General features: G+C 31.4%; 1 protein-coding gene across 4 annotated transcripts in view; it reads left to right on the top strand.

Moving 5' to 3' along the window:
* Window positions 1-20,151, top strand: part of LOC145673262 (uncharacterized) — a 333,328-nt gene extending 313,177 nt beyond the window's left edge. For 3 of the 4 annotated variants that reach the window (XM_081742792.1, XM_081742793.1, XM_081742789.1), the window contains 2 exons: window positions 2,365-2,433; window positions 15,029-20,151. In XM_081742792.1, the coding sequence (XP_081598918.1) occupies window positions 2,365-2,433; window positions 15,029-18,435 (3,476 nt within the window). In that variant the 3' untranslated portion in view covers window positions 18,436-20,151. The remainder of the gene's footprint in view (window positions 1-2,364; window positions 2,434-15,028) is intronic. The other variant, XM_081742791.1, reaches the window with a different exon arrangement.
* Window positions 20,152-20,500: the final 349 nt, after the last annotated feature.

Genomic DNA, 20,500 nt, shown 5'->3' on the forward strand with positions numbered 1-20,500 from the left:
AATACATAGATTATCTGTAGCTATCATATTTGTTCCAAAATAAACATCGGACAAATAAACAATATCATTCGGGTCTTTAACGATTTTGAGTAACAAAGTAAAATCTGTAGATAATGTTGCTACCACTCCCAAATTTACCGGTATTAGCCATGACTTCCAACAATGTATATTTATCCAAACTGGATTCAAAACATTCTTCATGAACATAGTCAAAGTGGTTGTCAGCCTCCTCGGATATGTCTCCTTCCGTCTTATTGTGTGTTATAGAAGAAAAATCTCGTCCAGTTCTTTACCAGGAGGTAATGTGCCTAAGATCGATGACACATTCCCGCGCTGGATGGCCAATAAATATATAATGTAGAAAAAAATATATTACTAATGCTCGTTTTAAGAAGTCGTAGAGCTAGATGCATGTTCGTCAAAACGTTTTCTTTTGTCAGAACAAGAGGAAAATAACGTTAAAACTAATATAGTCTAATTAAAATTTGTCACTCACCTTCCATCATTAGGTACGATCATATATATATATATATAAAACATATATATATATATATATATATAAATTTTTCAGCAATATGTGTTTCTCCATAATATATATTACTTTATAACTACATATCAATATTTGGAATATGCATACATGATCCATATTCCATATTATTGATAAAAAAAAATAAGTTCTTGTATTTCCATAGCTTTGTTAGAGGAATATTGCTGTCTTCCAAGTAATTGTTGAAGAGTTGAAATTAATCTTAGAACAATAAAAGCAACCAAATTCCTGAAAATATTAATAAAACAATGAAAGAAGTATATAATTACGACAAAAATACGGAGTAAACAAATTAGTACAATGAAAATACATGTCGGAAATGACGACAAACAGTCTACATAAAAGAATTTAATGTTATGTATTGAATGCAGCATATTTGTACTAACTGTAAATTTAAGAAATTGTGATTTTTTTCTGAAAGTACTATAAAACCTACAAACCTATTCTGAAACAAGTAAAATTATGTAACAAGTGTAGAAATTGTTTAGTATATTATTATTATTATTATTATTATTATTATTATTATTATTATTATTATTATTATTATTATTATTATTATTATTATATTTTATTTTATTTTATTTTATTTTACCACATTGAATGGTATCTTCAAAACTGTTGGATAAAGGAAATATATAGATTAAACGTATGAAATAAATAAAACTCAAAACAATGTAAGTTAAAGAAATATTACTAATGTTCGTTTTGTGAAGAAGAAGAGCTACATAATTGGCTAAAAAAAATTTTCTGACATTCTGCCTTCCCACCAAAAAAGTTGTAGTTGATATGGTCTAATTAATTTAATTTAATTTAATAATTTGTCACTTACCTTCCATCATTATTTTACGTACCGTCATATGTGAAAAAAGGTTGGTGTGAATATTTTAAAAGTTTCTGATTTTTTTCACATCAGTTTACAACCACATATTACTAATATACTTACATCACCAATAAGCCACATTATCGACAAAAACATTTTTTTTCATTTCCATAGTGCCAAGTTTTGTTAGAATAATATAGGTATATTCCAAGTAATTGTTGTATAGTTATCTTAACAACAATGAACATCATTAAATTCCTGGAAATATTACAAAATAATAATGAGAAAAGCATCTATTTATTACAAAATTACGAAGTCAACAAATCAATGTAAAAACATATGTCAGAAGTGATGACAGACAAAGAGTCTACCATCAAGAAATTGAATGTTATATATATTGAATGCAACACGTCTACATAAATTGTATATTTAAGGAAATAGGATTATTTTTTCTGTATTTATTAAGGAAACGGAGTTTGTTAAGGGTACATTGCAATATTTTAGGTACTGGAAAAACTCTACAAAGCTGTTCTGCAATATAAAAAAATATAAAAATTGCTTATATTATTATTATTATTATTATTATTATTATTATTATTATTATTATTATTATTATTATTATTATTATTATTATTATTATCTTCATAGCTTATAAGTTCATTATTGCTATTGTCACGTTTAATATAATTAGTTTCCATGAGCTGTATTGTTATAAAATAATGTGTTTCCATCATTAATGCGAATGATCGGATTCAATTTTCGGGGGAAATACATATTGTTCTAATCACAGTTTCACAACTTATATAGTCCTGGTTCTGAAAAGTGACGTTAAACTCCAAAAAACTAATTCCAAAAAAGTTTTGATTTTTATGCACACAAATTTAGATTACTTTATATAATCTTATTTGTGTGTATGTATGTGTCCAATGTGTGCATGGGCATAAAAAACGTTCTTTTTTGTATATTCCATATAAAAACAATATTTTTTTTCTTTCAGCCGAGCCATATTACGACACTGAATTTGAATCACAGAGGATTCATAGGACTAAGAGGAAGGCTGCTGAAGGTAATACCGTCAGATTCAAAATTTAAACATCTACTGGCGTAGCGTCAACAAGACGGTCTGAAGTTATTATTTATAGTCATACTGTTTTAAAATTTTAGATATCTGATCTTTGAGATTTTAAACATATCGTTAGTTGCATTTCGTAGACAAAGTTATGAAGAAAGTTTATTTTCAAAAAACTTAGCTTTAAGTTTGAAATTCGACTGTCTTTTAGCTTTACATTTGAAATTCGACATTTAAATTTGAAATGTCAATGCTATTGTAATACATTGATAGCCACCAAGCACGGAAGTCATATGCAAAACATGATTTCGATTAGATTTTATTAGCTTTATATATTTTTTTTAAACATTAATATGTCTTGATTGGTATAGAACTTACCTTTAATTATAAGGAAATAAATACTAACAAAGTAAAGTACAAAGTAGATAATAATCTTATCTGGTAAACTTCCAAAATAAGGAGTAACACAAGTAAAAGTCTAATTTATAATTCCTGATCAAATGTTAAAAATCTACTTAACAAAGTTTCATTTGATTGTTTTTTTAGTGAATATGGTCTTTAGATAAAAATTTGAATACTTTATAGTTGTGTAATATTTATACATTAATCACATTTTCCTTATTTATCAAATTTTGCTGTCAAGAAATCGTGTATCAGAAAATACAGAAAATCTAAAGCTATGACTATTATAAGAACTGGATTCAATATGCATAGTTCATTAATATTTTATATAATTAGTATATTCACAGTAATGAAACGGATATCATTTCAATAATAAATACATTTAATATCTCAGACAAGTGATAAGTTTAATCGTGTTTGTCTTGCTTAAAATATGAAGTTATTTTTAGTTAATACTTGAAGAACTTATCGCATTTGTCCCTTACTCTTCAACTTGAATCAAATTTTAGTTTTCTTTCGTGGAATTTTCTCAAGTAGTAAAAACAAGTAAGAAAAAGTAAACTAGTACTGAATGTAAGATATACTACATAAAATCGTGACATGGATAAAAGGACGCAGAAGGAAACAGCTACTATAATTGTCAATAAGTATCCACGCCCTAATCAAATGTCTATGACAGTGTGCTGTAATGATTGTGTATTTCAGTATTGATATCGTAATAAATAATAGTAAGGATGAAATAGAAGTCAGAGTTTTTTGAAATGTATACCATTAAAACAAAACAAAATCTAAATTACATATTAGAGATTCTCCACAATAGGTAGTTCCTTCGTCTAGAGCATCACATCAGCACATTATACTCTAAAGAGAAATAAAGCAAAATAGATGATTAATTTCAAACTGCAATTTTATAGGCCTGTAATTAGTAAGTGGATATTTCCCTGTACATCGTTTTTTCTGAATTACTGCAGAATTTCTTTATCCAGATATTAAAGTATTTTTGTTTTGCTAACCGTATTCAATTATACATAGGAACTAATGATTGAAGACACATCTGCTTAAGAGGTAATGATGTCGCATATTAGTAGTAACAGAAGAAAGAGAAATAGTAATTTTGTACACAACAAATAATTCAAATATATCTCACTGTTAAATGATATAAGACAACTCATGCTTTAAAATTAATATTAAATAGGGGTTTAGGAATTTAATAACAGGTAGAAGTAAGTAATCACGAAAGTCACGAATGTCACGAAAAAGTCACGAAATCAGAAAACGGTCATGAAAGTCACGAAAAAGTCACGAAATTTAGCTTTTAGATCACGATTTTTTTAAACTGAACAAATGTAAGTACAGATTGGAAAATTTTGTTCTATAAAACGTCAAAATTCACTACTAAAAATGTCTATGGTCGGCTTTAGACGCTACCAAATAGCAAGCAAAATACGTTTGTATCGCATGGATGAAAATTCGGCCTAATTCGCACCCAAATTTGCTCTTGAAAACGTTAGGAAATTTTGTGATTTGGTAAAGAAAAGGTCACGAAAAAGTCACGAAATTTCATTTTGGAATTTTAGTAGACACCCTGGCAGTAAATGTGGAGAAGTTTTCTCTATGTTCTGATGTAAGCTGGTAAAGGTATAAGCTTTTAGAAAACTATTTAAAAAGAAATTCTATTATGGGAGATGTAGTGATAGATATGTTGTAAAATGAAGACAAGAAAACAGATGGCCATTGGTGACTAGTAGGGTAATTGTTCCATGAAGATAATAGTAGATTTGAAAACTAGCAGTTCACTCGTAACCTCCTAACGATGTTAGGATGCTTCAAATGATAGTGATAATGATAAATGAATGAAGACGAAGCCATAACCTAAAATTTTATCTATGCACATGTGCTAAGGTATTAAAAGTTCAAGAACAAGATTATTGATTAACGGTGTTAAAATGAATATACACATCTAAATTTAGAACACTCATTTGATAATGACAGAGCAGGCGAAAACGTCAATATTTAAGATTAGGATATAACTTTATTATTGAGCTGAAATAAAATGATATCCTAATCCTAACTATATATAAAACTATATGAACTCACTCACTCTCAGATATAAAATAACGGGTACTTCCGGTCGACGTGGAAAGTTGAAATTTGGGATGATTGTAACTTTTTGGGACTGACCTACAGAAAAATTGCCAAAAGTGAATATACCTGACCCGTGATCTGCAAAAGGCTATAAATAACAAATAAATTGTAACCTCTGTAAATGAGAATCCAACACCCTCATCATACAATAAGTCGACACATTGTGAATGACAAAACAAAGGCTACTGTAAATTGCGAGTGATTGAGCAGAGTATTAAGAAGCAAAAAGGCTGATACATATGAGATGCGAGGTTGTTGTTCGTTGCCGACTCTGATGCACTTGATAGCTTTTTCCTGCTGAAATTGACAAGGTGTCAATTAGTCTGTAAAAACCTGGAGGAACCTGGAAAAGTCAGGGAATATGTAAATTTTCCGAAAAGTCAGGGAATTTTCTATATATTCTGGACATTTTAGATTAGGTCAAATTTGTAATTGAAAATACTGAAAGTTTATTGAGTGCAGGTTTCGGAGCGATCATCTACCTATTCAATCTCTTTTTACTAAAGAAATAGTTAGGCGAGAATCGTGGGATTAATGAAATAATGTTCCTATGAAGAAATTCCAATTCAACAGATTAACAATGATCCGTGATCTATGGCCTTATCCTTCTATCTAGTTATCTTGAATGCAATGTAATATGAAAGAGAAGAGCCTGTTCTGTGCAGGTGATTTTACATAATGGTCTGTATGTCTAGAAGGGCATGTTGCGTTAAATTGAAGTCTGAGCTAGTTCTGAATCTACGTAAATACTCGTAGCAGATCCCGTCCCCGCGTCGGTGCTGAACCTACATGAATAGTACGTACCGTCGTTCATAATCGTAGGATTGCATAAGAATGTGAAGAAAATCAATCAATCAATAAATTCTGGTAGGCGGAGAAAAGGATCATGCACCAGAAGTTTCAATTTCGTCCAGTAGATGTCAACAGCTAGAGGAAATTCCCTGCCATCTAACGACGAGATTGTGACTTCAACTACCTTTGTAAAAAAAAAAGCAGAATTCGAAAATTCTCTTTCGTTCAAGAGTTATCATGTGTCCTAACGGACAAATCGCCCTTACCCGGAAAGTCTCCGTTATTCGTTAAGATATTAACGGATTAACACAATTAATGAATTCGGTCGAGATAATCGCTCTATCTATTGTCAGAAAAGAATTCAAAAATTCGCTTCCGTTGAAGAATTATCGTGAGGAGTAACGGAAGTACTAACATGACGATAAGGCCCACTTCCATGTTTTCAGTAATTAATCAGTCCCAGTAGTTAGTTAATAACATCATGATAGGTGAACATATGGATGAAAATATCAAAGCAACAACGAAAAATCTGAAAAATATTTCTATTAAAAATAAACAAGCAAAGTAGTAAGCAATATAATAAACTAGGTATGTTTTACTACTCAATATTGTAAGAAAGAAACAAAAGAAAAAAAGAAAAAATGAACAACAATATGAACTACGACAAAAGGAATAGTGATAGATTGTGTATTATATAATTGAAGAAGAGTAGAGAAAATTAAATATAGAGGAATGATGAAGAAGTAATGAGATATGTATTAGGTAGAGTATATAACTAATCAGAAATATGTACCTGGCATTTTTCAAAAATACTTTCAATCCATATTCAAGGATTTTTTCAGCGTTACTACCATGATTCAAACCGTTTCCTGAGAAGTGTTTGTAGGCCACTTCTACTGCTTTTATGACCTGATTGCTAGATGAAAAATGATGCATATGGAATTATTTATTTAGTTTTAGAAATAGCCAGAACTTGCATGGAACGAAGTCTGCGCTGTAGAGTGATGGGAAAGACAAAGGTTTTATACGTTTTTGATCCAAAACGTCTGTTACAATTTGTTAAGCATGCGGGCGTGTTTTGCTCTGGTGTATGAACCAGATGATCCACATTCTCCATTGAACGATTCGAACGAAAATGTGCTAGCATTATGGTCAGTACATCCTTGGAATATTCCTCTGCGATGGCAATATTAGTTGACGCTGAATACTGAAATATAAATCCCTCAGTATAGAAAGTAGTAATTATTACATTAGTACTATATTATGTAAACTATGTTCGCTTTCCTGATATACAGTTTCAGAAACTCAAAGGCTCAGTCCTTTTCTCCCCAAAACCACAAAACTGCACCTAAAAACGACAACGAACAACCCTCCGGCTAGCAAAACTCATCCGTCAATGCTTGTAGGACGTTGCCTATGTCTTTCCAAATTGTCAAGAAAGGGTTCTGATAGTCAATGACTTTTTTTTTTTTTTTTTTTGTCAATTCACCTTAAAATCCTTTTCACAACACGCTTTCCTTTTACTTCCCGTAACTCAAATATAGTAAACGTATTTACCGCGAAACTAATGCAATATAACACAACAAACATAAATGTTTTCCCTTACATATTACGTTTTAATGCAGTGGTTTAAAAAAAAACTCAAGAAATAGCGAAAAGGAAAATTTGGTAACAACAGAACTGTCACCCTCACCGACTTTCCTTCGACCAGCCATAAATAAGCCCTCATACTGAGTTTAGTGACATCCTCCACCACCTACGGTGTGTCGGCATCGGACAGCAACTGTATACGAGGATAGCGTACGTATTATACAGTTTTTGGGTGCTTGACGTTTTGGAATTTGGTACGAAAGTGAATTCCGATCTAAACTTCGTTGTTTTGTGGTTTGATCAAAGTAAAAAATCTAAAATTTATCTTCAGTAACATCGTTATAAATACGTTGTTGCATTTTCCGGCACAATAAAACTCGCTTCTTCTGTAAGTAGGCATAAAATCCAACGACAAGACACTCAAATCATATAGAAATCTGTTGACAAAAGAGCCTGTACACTACCATATAAAAAATTAGGCATAGATACAATCTCCTGACATTCAAATGTCTATCTTCCTTCACAAGAACAGACATAATGTTTACTACGGTCCAGTGGCGTACACATAATTTCATTAGGGGGGGTTCAGTTGAAGTTCTTGTTAAAACAGAATAAAAGTTAATAGTGTTTACTATATATATAAAGGGGCTAAATAAGTTAGGTCCACGAAAACAAGGTTTCCATCTAGCTTGCATTGATATTTAAAGTTTGTTAAGCCTGTTATACATAATCAAATATTCCATCACATATTGTATCAAATGTTTCAGCAAGGAATTTGAACGTGAATGATATCAAGTTGTATGCAACTTTTGGGTTGGTTTCATTTGATACAACCGTTCTAAAATAAAACATGTTTTATACCTTTTAACATTGCATCAAAGAAAACAAACGAAAATCACTGTACGATGACACTAAACGTGGACACGGGAAGCAATTAAAATGCCTATTAATACCTAGGAGCAGTATCCTGTTTTGTATATCTATAAACGTAAAGAATATTACAATAAATACTAACACAAAGAAGCGTTGGAAAAAAATGTGGCTGAAGTTAGGCTGGCAAAACCAGAGACTACAGGTTGGTGAGCGTTCACATTTTACATGCACGGTTCATATTTCCAACTCGTTATTTAATTTAAGATTTACAATTTAAACAGCTTACTTTTAAATAACTACCTGAAGCGAGAACCGAGTTGCACTCTATGCCTACCAACAAGTGTAACAATTGAATGAATAAATGTAAACAAATAAGTAACAAAATTAAGTTTTAGATTTGATCGTTTATAGTGAGTGTAAAAGTTGTAGCGAATGTATTTGACCAAATGACTATCAAAGATAAGTTTGATACAACATTTATTGGAAATCTATGACTATGTACAATGGGCGTAAAAGATAATAAGGACGAATATTACATCTCACGGATCATATTATAGAAAACAATTCTCTTTATTTATAACTTAGTTTGTTCAAACTTATATTAGAACCGTTACTTATACAGTTTCCTGTAAATAAAGAAAAGCATTAAGGAAGGTGAGTAAAGGATAGATAAATATAAGGAAATTGTGTTTGATTCAGTGAATTGTAATCAAAAACTACTGTTGATCAGCGTAGTATGATGACGTAAAAATTGTAGCTTGCTGCTCAACAATTTTGGAGCAATTTTTGATTATTTTACAATTTCTTGGTACAAAAATAACTCTCTAAAGTTTATCCATCTTTTTTTCATTTTTTCTTGCTTCTTTTTGAGTCAGTGGAGTCACTCAGTCGAAAAAGTGTAACAGCTTTCTCAGGTCATCCATCTTGAGTAACTTTTTTCTGGGTTTCCCTCATTCTATAGGCAAATGCCGGGATGGTACCTAACAATTGTCCCAGGCCGCTTCCTTCCTTCCTCAATCCTTTCTTCCTTCCCTTTCATCAGATAATGTGCAAGCGAGGGACGTCTTCCCTCATATACGTGACGCGCTAAATGACCTTAGATGACGACAGCCCAGAAATCTAATTTCTAATTCTAATCCTTTTTTGAGTCAGAAGAAAGTAGAAGTAAGCTAATGAAAGTGGCTCAATAAAGATTTTAAAAAGGATGAGTAAAATTTAGAGGATCCTTTTTGCACCAGTGGATTGTAAAGTAATCAAAAATCGTTCCTCCATTTCACTACATTTAGTAACGGAATTATAAGTTTTACAAATGTGTTTATTATAGTAATCTAATTCTTAGCATCATGTTTCCAATTAACCCTGGTGAATTAATTATTATATGTTGTTATATAATTGTAATCATTTCGTACAGCATAGTTTTAAGCTTTTGTTTGTTTGTTTGCACTAAAAGAAAACTAATCAATAACATTTTTTGTTTATTCGTTCTCTTTTTGTGTAGACAATGTTATAGACAAGTTTTGACGCAAATCTAACGGACGATTGTAGGACTAACAATTGGACACAAAATACTTTTTTCAGATTTAAAGTTACAGTGACGAAGAGGAGTCAAAAAAGTAATACGTGCAAAACAAGATGCAAGCTAAACTAGTAATGGAAGCGTAAGTGGCTCAAGAATACAAGCAAGACAAAAGCACTATTTTATGTGCTTCATTTATTCTTCCTCGTTTAGTGTTTCTTCTTCTTTATGCACAAAATGTATATATGTATGCAAGACTGTCATATTTATCTTCTTTAGCTTTCAGTTTTTATTTATTTATTTCTCATGCACAAAGCTCTGTAGCACCTCGTTTATTTTGTTGCACGGTAGAACTAGATCATTTAGCTTGCTTTAGATATTTCGCCAAATATATTCGAGAAACAAATCGAAGATAGAACATCTTTTATACTGAATATACAATTTTAACATTGTTAGATGTGTTTCTAAAATGACGCGGCTACGGAAAACGATGATTTGTCAGGGTTGTTCACTGAATTATTACGTATTTAAAATATTGTTAATAATGCAAGTAGTAATAGAAAATTATGATTTTACCGTAAGTCCAGTGTATTTGCATACCTCTTTAAAGAAATAGGTTTCTCTATTAGTAAGTAAAGCTAAACGTGAACCCGCAAATGACTTTAATATAAACTATTTCAAATATGATAAATATCATTGTAATAAGGTATGTTTTTAGATATATTCCGTCAAATATTTGATCAACTTTTCATTCTTGCCGCGGTAACATTCATAAAGCAAAACCCTCCCTGATTCAATTAGAATTATACAACTGTGTTCTTACTAATTTTCACTGAACTACGTGTGACGTTTTAATTATAATTTTTATTAATTAAGAGTTAACTAAAATATCTGACAAAATTAGACTAATGGAACTATAATATACTAATACTATTACTAATACATATTTATTATTATTACTATATATATTGACAAATTGGCTTTACCGCACAAACTGGACTGAAGTATTTTTGAGACAACATATTTTTTGTGTTGACTATTTGGGTTGAAATATTGTATTATACAAAACTTTTACTTTCTAAGTTAGTGCTGTTAGTATTTTGCTTATTACATTTTAGAGCTCTTTTACTATGCTTCTTGATGTAGGTACTAGTATTGTAAATAGCATTTTCCTAAGAACCACATTTTGTATTAGTTACTGCAAAATTTTTACCTTCTATTTTATTATTTTATGTGCTATATACTTTTGTTAACTATTTTAGCTTAATAATATTATAAGTTGCAATTCTAGTAAGTACATACAGTTCCAAATATCATTATCAATGGATAAGGATTAAACATATCTTATTATTTGTGCGCTCATATTATTTATATTAACCTATTCACTGGCAAGACAGCCTTTTCTGGGCCTAAGCCACTCCAACACCATCTGTTAGCTATCAGCTGAACTAGTCCAGCCCCAGCGACGAACACGTGGTCACTGCGCTGTGTTGCCCTATATGTAACAGTTATATCATTAGCTTTCTAGGTCTAGTGACCGTCACGTCTTTTATTCACGTGACTTCCCAGTTTGCGTCATGACGCTGGGTGGACGCCGAAAATTTGTTAGCACTGGCTGACAATCGAACCCAGGACCACGCGAACATCAGTCTAACCTTCCAACCACTAGACTATGGACCCCCATAATATGTATATTATCTTTTATTAATATTTTAAAATATTTTCCTATAACTTATCACTGATGGTTATCTTCATTTATCTTTACCTCGTATTTTTCCTTTTAAATTTGACCATCGCTTCAAATATTCAGATTTAATACAGATTTGATATTTAAAAATGTTCAGGTTCCAGAAGCAAAATAAAATCAGACATTACTGTAAGTCTGATTTTGCGCCAAGTTAATATTCATATTTTTTTTCAAAACATGCTAACTCTAGAAGAAATAGTTGTCAATATATTTTTATCCAACTGTCATTACAATACGATTACTAGTGTTTTATGACAAAACACTGCTTCCGTAACAAAACGTTATTTTATTGGATACCTATAAAAAAAAATGTAAAATATTTAACAACATAGTACGTTAAGAGCCTGACATACTAAAAATAATACAAAATTTACCATTTTTCTTTTGTTTGTTTTTCATAAGTGAAAGGAGATAATGGAATGCAAACTACTTTTTAAATAATAGTTGTATTTACTTTGTAATAAAATAGTTTTAACATACATTTATTAAAATTGAATAATAATGTTATTTAAAAAGTAGTTCACAGGATTCCAAACCAACATGATACGTAATCAAATGCAGTTGAGTTCGTTTCTCTAGTCGCTATCTTAATTTAGATTTTGGGGGAAATATTATTCTGGCAATACTGTAATATCTATGGATAGCAACACTGAAAATTCTTCAGGTTCATATTTTCTGTTGTAGAATAACATTATCTATGATTGTAGTAATTGCATTTCACTATCTCCTTTCACTTATGAAAAACAAGCAAAAGAAAAATGGTAAATATTGTGTTATTTTTAGTATGTTAAGCTCTTAAGTAGAATTATTTTTGTGTAACTTCAAATGAGTTAGTAAATCATAACGTTCTACAATAATTTTCCAATAAATTGTAGATGCTAGATCCATCCTTCCATCCTCTCATTTTTCTTTCTCTGACCCTCTGACTTCCTCTTTCTCCTGTCTTTGCATGCATTATTAGATCTCTCTATGTTTTATATAAAATGACAACTTCTTCTTTATGTATATTTTCAATTTCTGTCGTCCTTTTGTATAAAAGCAATACCTCAACACCTATCGCACTTCTTAGATAAAGAAAAATAGAGTTACTAGAATTTTATTAGCGCAGTATATATGTAATATTTCTTTATTTAGAGTTAAAATTGTAGCAATTTATTTAACATTAGATTCTCATATGAAAAACAGTTATATAAGTCAGCTAAGCAGTAAAAATTGGTTCTAATGAAAATTAACATGAATTAATAACTAACATGAAAGAGTATGTACTCATATGACAAAATCTTTGGTAATTGTGTTTTATGTTAAGAATCATTCCAATATGGTTAAAATACAACAGAATTGTATTGGGCGTTTTAATTAAAATTTTATTTTATTACATGCTTGATGACTGGCGAAAATTAAAAGAATACTCGGCCAACGATGGCCGATTCTGTGCTTGATAATATTTGATAATACGGGCAGGCAAAAGCATAGTATTTTGAAATCAAAAAAATATAAGTAACTTGGGGCTTGGAACACTTCACATCTTTATTAAATGTAATAATCTAATTGTCGTTTTTTTTTAATTACTTTCTTTTACTACAGTTTGAAGTACAATTAAGATCTGATGGAAGAATTGTAATTTCATTTTTAAAATCCCCGAGATTAGACAATGTAAAACCACTTCATTGATTCTAACTATAATTCTACTTACAGATTTCTGTAATTCCTAAATTTTCTTTAAACTTCCAAGCCTTCGACTTTCCCATGGAGTCTTGGTCACGGAAGTTAAAAGCAGGGAGAAAAAGAATAGAAACATCAAGGAATAAAAATAAAACGGACTTACCAAGGGAAGAGCTTTGTTGTACGGATATACGTTGTCACAGCATTGTCATGACAATAAAAGTAATAACATGAGTTGACAACCTTCCAACAAGGAAAAAGAAAGGTGCATAAATTGCACCGCCGTATTTTACTTTGCACCAACTTCATGTTTCCGTACAACACAGCTCTTATCTTGGCAAGTCCGTTCCATTTATATTCCTTTGTTTCTATTCTTTTTCTTTCTGTTTTTATCCTCCGTGACCAAGACATCAGCGGAAAGTCGAAAACTTGGAAGTTTAAAGAAAATTCAGGAATTACAGAATCTGTAAGTATAGAATGATAATCTCCGAGATTAACTCAAAATTGTATAGTTCCTTTGTTTAATAGAATACAGTGTTACTTTTTTGTCAAAAGTACAAACTCTTGTTCGGAATAGAAAAGAAAAACACTAATCTTTACTAGCAATTATTTTTAATATACCGTCAAGTGTTTGTTTAGTGATTAGTATAGAATTCAATTATCCTCGAAGAATAGGTTTAAATGTAGACATCATGTTATAGGTTTCAAATTATTGCCCGCTTAACGAATTATTGGAATTCATTTTGCATCTTCCATAATTTTAATAAATATAATAGATCTTTCATACAATAGTAAATAAACTATATGAAATTTATATTTATATTATGCAAAGGATTAAGTAAACAACTTAATGATCCTCAATATAGAAACATTCTCTTTTCTCAAGGAACCAGAATCATTTATTGTGCTAGAAACGTCTGTAGTGGCTCATTTTTTATGAGTAAATTTTGGGGAAATTTAATAGATTGACAAACACGTAATACAAGTACAATTAACTTGAAAAGAAGAAGAAGAAGAAATTACTAACAATTCACTTTGCAAGGTTTCTTAAAGCTAAACGAAACTTTGTTTTCTTTCTTTCTTTTCTTTTTTTCACATTATTGAGAAAACCTCAAAATCGTAATTAAGATGTAAATAATTTAGATGCGAATTGGATACAAGTTACACAAACACTTTTGGCTGGAGATAATTCAATAGTTTGAAGAAATTCTGTAAATAGCAAGAGGATAAAAATTTTTAAAATAGTATAAAGATGGATTATATTTAGAAGAAAATAAATAGAAAAAATGACTTGTTGTTGTTGATTTTTATTAAAATTTATCGTCTCATTCTAGTGCCGAGATTATATGAGACGTGAACCTACAGTTCAAATGGTAATCCGAATCACCGTAATACATTCAATTCTGTTTTCCTCCCAGGGATCAAACTTAGTACTCAGTGCACCAAAGGCGCATGTGCTAGCCATTACAACCAGAGGGAAGGTTTCGTGAAAATGTTTTGTAATAGTTAATTTCACTTTGTTGGTTATTCGTTAATTAATAGTTTTCTTAACATTTTTTTTAAATTTGTATTTTGCGTTTGTTATTTAGTCAAAACAGTATTTAATTTCTTCAAGTTTTCTGCGAGTATTGAGCCACTAAAGACGTCTGAAGCTCAATAAGTGAAAATACTAGGGTGATTTAAGGAAATAAAATGTTTTTATATTAAGTATCGTTAGGATGTTTTCTTATGTTTAATATGTTAGTAGTTAGTATCCTTTTAGACTGGCACCAATAAGAAATATAAATGACGCTTCTTTTAAGTTAGATTATTCCCGTTTTAAATTTCTTTTTTTCGGAATTTGTACTAATTTTGTTGTTTCTTAGCAGGTATATATAATGATGACCTACATCCAGCTGATGAGGACATTTTACAGTCAGCAGAGAGTATTGAATATAATATTCCACTGCTGCGCCAGCGACGTCAAGGAAGTTCTCCTCCGAACTACTCGTTGAATGACCTACCTGAAACAGCCTTCACCTGCGAAGATAAAGCAGAAAGTGGTTTGTATGCAGACGTGGAAACCGATTGCCAAGTTTTCCATCTATGTCAATGGAACGATTTAGGAGTTTTAGAAGATGACTTGTTTCTGTGTCCTTATGGCTCGGTATTTAACCAACATCATGGCGTGTGTGATGCTTGGGAGAAGGTAGATTGTCAATTGTTTTCAATGGCGGAGCACTCTTTCCAGAAGACGTCGCGTAAAGGCAGTAGCAGGAATAAACGAGACGTTTCTGCAAGCTCTGCACCAAATTATACCCTTTCTGACCTTCCAGAAACCTCTTTCACTTGTGATGATAAACTTCAAGATGGTCTTTATGCTGATGTTGAGGCTGAATGTCAGGTCTTCCATTTATGTACTAAAACAAAGCAAGGACATTTTGAAGATTCCGTTTTCGTTTGTCCATTCGGAACTGTATTCAACCAACACTACGGCAGTTGTGATGATTGGCAGAAAGTTGACTGCCAATTGTTGTCAGCTGATGAATTTGCATTTGGTAAAACTTCCAAGAAAGGAAGAAGCCGTAGAGCTTCAAGGGCAGAATCACCACCTAATTATACGTTAGATGATTTACCTGAAACATCTTTTACCTGTGAAGGAAGAAAAGATGGTCTTTATGCTGATGTAGAAACAGAATGTCAAGCTTTTCATCACTGTCAAACCAATGAACGTAATGTTATTGAAGATTCTATCTTTCTTTGTCCAAAAGATAGTATATTTAATCAAAATCTTGGTGTTTGTGAATCATGGGAAAAAGTTGACTGCACATTATTTAGCGAAGAAGAGTTCTCTTTCCAGAAAACATCAAAATCAAAAAATAATCGAAACAAACGAAGTCCCAATGGTAAAACTGAACCAGCTTGCGAAGGGCAGCCGTTTATTATTCCAATTCCTGACTTAACTTCTAACTGCAGGCGCTATCATATGTGCGTGTATAATGCTGAAGGAGATATTATACGTCTAGACCTTCAGTGTGCAAAAGGTAAAATAATGGATCCTAATTTAGGAAGATGTGTTAGGGGTAACGCTTGTATTCCCCGAACTAACTTTACATTATCACCACTGAGTGCATTATTTCCACCAAATAATACTCTCCCACTTAATACTCTCCCACTTCAAGTAAATCAAAATTCTACGAGCCAGGTGTCAAAAATTGTACCTGAGGTACGTCCACGGACTCGGTTGCGATTCTCTAATTGGGCTAAGAAAAATAAGAAGTTTAAACTTGCTGCCATTGATGCGGAAACGCTATCAGATCGCGGACTTCAGAAACGACGTTTTGTCGACACATCACCCAATTCTTCGTTTAGAAGATGGAGTTTTGCATTTAATAAACATTTGCCAAAAGGTGCTTCGAGTGAACTTAGAAGGAGAAAGCGAAGCCCACAGGCATTTGAATATGACCCAGTGGATCGGTATCGTTCATCACTGAGAAGTGATGATTCACCTAACAACAGACCAAGAAAATACGAAACGGATGCTGCAAGGGTAAACCAACGTCCTATTTCTCCGACACCTCAAGGGTTTAAGTTGGAGAAGAGACCAGTACCAGATGAAGATTATTATTATTATGACGATGATCCTGTTGTCAACAAACCTACTTCACAACAGCGGCCTGTAAATCCAAGCAATATACCCGATACAACACTTTTCAATAGGCAGATATTGGAAATGTTCCTTAGTAATTTTTACGGAAAACAGCAAGTCCAACCAAAATTTGTCCCTGTACAATCACAAGTTGAGTATTATGACGATTACTATGATTATTACGATGAAGAGCAACAAAGTACCACAACGGAAACAGTTGAAGATCAAGTGACGACTGAACCTACAATGAATGATGAAAAGGAATCAGAACAGAAAGATTTCTTAAACGATGAAGACAATGTTATCAGAACAGATTCGGAGTCTTCAGGCTCAGTCCCAGAACAGAAGTTACAAATTACATCTGAGAGTATAGAAACTGAACGAACCACAACTAGTGTTCCCGCAACACAATCACAAAAATATTCACACGGTAATTCGGTACGTGACAAATCAAATGATAACAGATACTATGATTATGAAGACTACGAATCAGAATTGGATATTATGGATAATGAATCGGAAAGTACTACAAGTACTACCACTACTACTACAATAACTACTGAAAAACTAATTACGGAAGATATCAGCACAGTCCGTTCTACAGAATCTGACTTATATGATATAGATGATCAACATACTACAGAGACCATAGCCCAAACTCCAGAGCCAACAACAGAAATTCCTTTAAGTTATCATGAACAGGCAGATCAAGCTTTGGATATCACATTATCAACCTCAGAAGAAACATACACTCTTCCAGACACAGAAACATCAACAATAACCACTACCATTACCACTACAACTGAAAAACCATCAAGATATAGATTTAAAACACCCAAATCAAGACCTTCAACAAAGTCCAAATATACAACTACACCTTCACTTCAGCAACGCCGCACGAGACCTACTTCGAGGCCAAGATTTTCTTCTACTTACAGACCAAGACCTTCCATTTCGTCTTCGTCCTTAAAGTATAGATTATTGACAAGTTCTTTTGCACCAAGAGCTCCTGTCACAGCCTCAACATCTGCAGCGACCATTTCTACAACAACTGAACCTACCGAAGCTCCGTTCATGGATAGCTCAACATTATCAACGAATAACATAAATCTAGAAACTGTTACCACCTCACTAGATCAACAATCGACATTTACTACCGTAGCATCAGATGAAGAATCACCTTCACAAACCTCATCTTTTCCTGCTACTATTCCACCTTATTTCCCGGCAGTAACGATGTCTCCTTTGAAAGACCATAATAGTGGACGTTTTGTGTGCTCGGGCAAAGAATTATATACGTTTTACGCGGATCCTCGTGATTGCAGAATCTTCCATTACTGCTCGCACGGTTTTCATAAAGACCAAGTACTGGACTTCAAATTTATGTGTGTGGACTCTACAATGTTTGACTCCAGCAGTCAGGAGTGTGTAGATATGCCAAACTCTGGTTGTCCTAACCATGACATAAAAGACTATAATAACTTGAGTAATAGTATTAATAATAGTAAAAGTAGTAAAAAACGTTACTCAAGTCTTAATAAAGATACTTCGAGTACTACTGCTCAGTTACAAATTGACAATCAAATTGTGCCAACTGATGACTCGTCTTTCTCTACAGATACTATAATCAACACATCGTTGTGAAAAATTTTTTTAATGTATGAACAATTATCCTTTCTTTTTATATATTAAAAAACTTGAAAAACTAAATATCACAATGAACATAAATGCAGTTTTCACGGTCACAATATTATTTTTTACTATTATTCTTATTGATGTTTCTGTTTTTGATATAAATTTAAAACCTTTACTGGAAAACAACATAGGCGTAAAATATATATATTTTTTTTTAATGTAGAGTAAGCTTAAAGGAAATATATATGTTTTGTACAAACAAAAGTTTCAAAGCTTTAATGCATTAGTGAAGGGATGACTTAACTTACTTTTAGCAAACTTTGGATCAAGCAGTGAATGCGTAAATTACAACAAATAATCTATTTAAAGATAAATCCAAAATAGTCTGTAGATATTATAGACGTCCGCAGAATGCAAAAAGAAGGGTCTCTATGATATTTCTGAGGAACAGAATATTTAAGACAATTAGCTTTTGAAGTTTTATATCATCATATTCTTTGTATGTTGTGTAGGCAAGTTAAGCACGAAAATGGATAATTTTTACTGGTGACATATCTCTTTTGCTTGATTTCTATGAGTAATATTTGTACATAAAGTTCGTATAAAGTTCACAAGTAAATTTCAGATCATTGGTGAATTGATATTTATAAACTGTGTCAGAATTTAACAAATAGTGGAAATCTAGATGGAAAAATAACTTATACCAGCCTAATACTAATTGAAATCCATCATCCATGCAATTAAATCAAGCAGTTTGATATAATTTTAAATATAGAAGTAAAAACTTTGCTTAAATGGATCTGGTAACACTTGAACTATTTGTCGTTGACAAAGAATTGAAGTTAAGGAATCAATAGTATTCAGAGCTCAAAATAAGATTTTTGTTTACTAATCAATTTTATATTTATTTATTTTCCCTGTATTTGTGAGTTGTTTCATCTTAAATGTAATTAAAATTGTAATTTTGTTGTATATGGGATAAATTACATATTTCAATTTTTAAGTTTTACTTGTGTCTCAAACTTTCCATTTTGAGGCTACACAACTAAGCTACAAATATGATATGGTTTTGTAAAATTTCCTCTAGCTTTAAAAATATTTCTCTAGAAATATTTTAAGTAGTAGTATTTATAATAAAATAGTTTAAAAATATTATTCAAGTCTTAATAAAGATAGTTAAAGTACTACTTCTCCGTTACAAGTAAACAGTCATGAATGAATTCTAATTCCATTAAGTATTCTCGTATGGAACAAAAAATCTGCGGGCGTCCATTGTATATATTTTTTCAAAACATATCACAGATTTATTTTTTTTAAAAGAAAACTTCATAACTTCGTCAAGGCAAGCTTAATATTCACTTTAAGTATTTCTCAACAATTTCACACCGACTCGAGATATATATATGTATATGTATATTATCTTAAATAAAACACAGAATTGGTGTGAAATTGTTTTCATTTACTATGTGCTTCTCCGTAAAGGTTTCACATAAATACACAAATGAAAAAAGATATAATTAAATTTGGAGTCTCTTCTCTTTTGTGAAATGATATGTATATTGTGCGAGGATGAATGTCGTTTTATGTATGTGGTGGAATATTTTATTGGTTTTGTAATATAAAGATGAAAAATTTGTAAGAAAAGTCAAAAAGAAAACCGAATATAAAGTGTTGCTTTTTGGTCATTTTTTGTAAAGTGATGGAAATAATTACTATTTAAAGCAATTTCATGTGTTTTTTTTATTATTATTTTCCTGATTTCTAAAAAAACAAAATGTTCCTGAAGGTGTAAGTAGTATTTCTGATAATTTTGTAGTGTTTCCTCCAGCTTTAAAAGTGTTTCTTCGCAAATACTTTGAGTAATAGTTATTCATAATAAAATAGTATTTAAAAAAAACTCAAGTGTTATTAAAGAAACTTCGAGTGCTGCTACTCAGTTACAAATTGGCAATCAAATTGATTAAACTAAGTAATGATTCTTCTTTCTCTAGACATCACATAACAAACACATCATTATGAAAAATTTTAAATGTATGAACAATTATCTTTTTCTTTTTGTGTATTGAAAGTAATC

Source organism: Thermobia domestica, chromosome 16 (genome assembly GCF_964235325.1).
Source record: "Thermobia domestica chromosome 16, izTheDome1.hap1.1, whole genome shotgun sequence".
In the NCBI taxonomy this organism is placed as follows: domain Eukaryota; kingdom Metazoa; phylum Arthropoda; class Insecta; order Zygentoma; family Lepismatidae; genus Thermobia; species Thermobia domestica.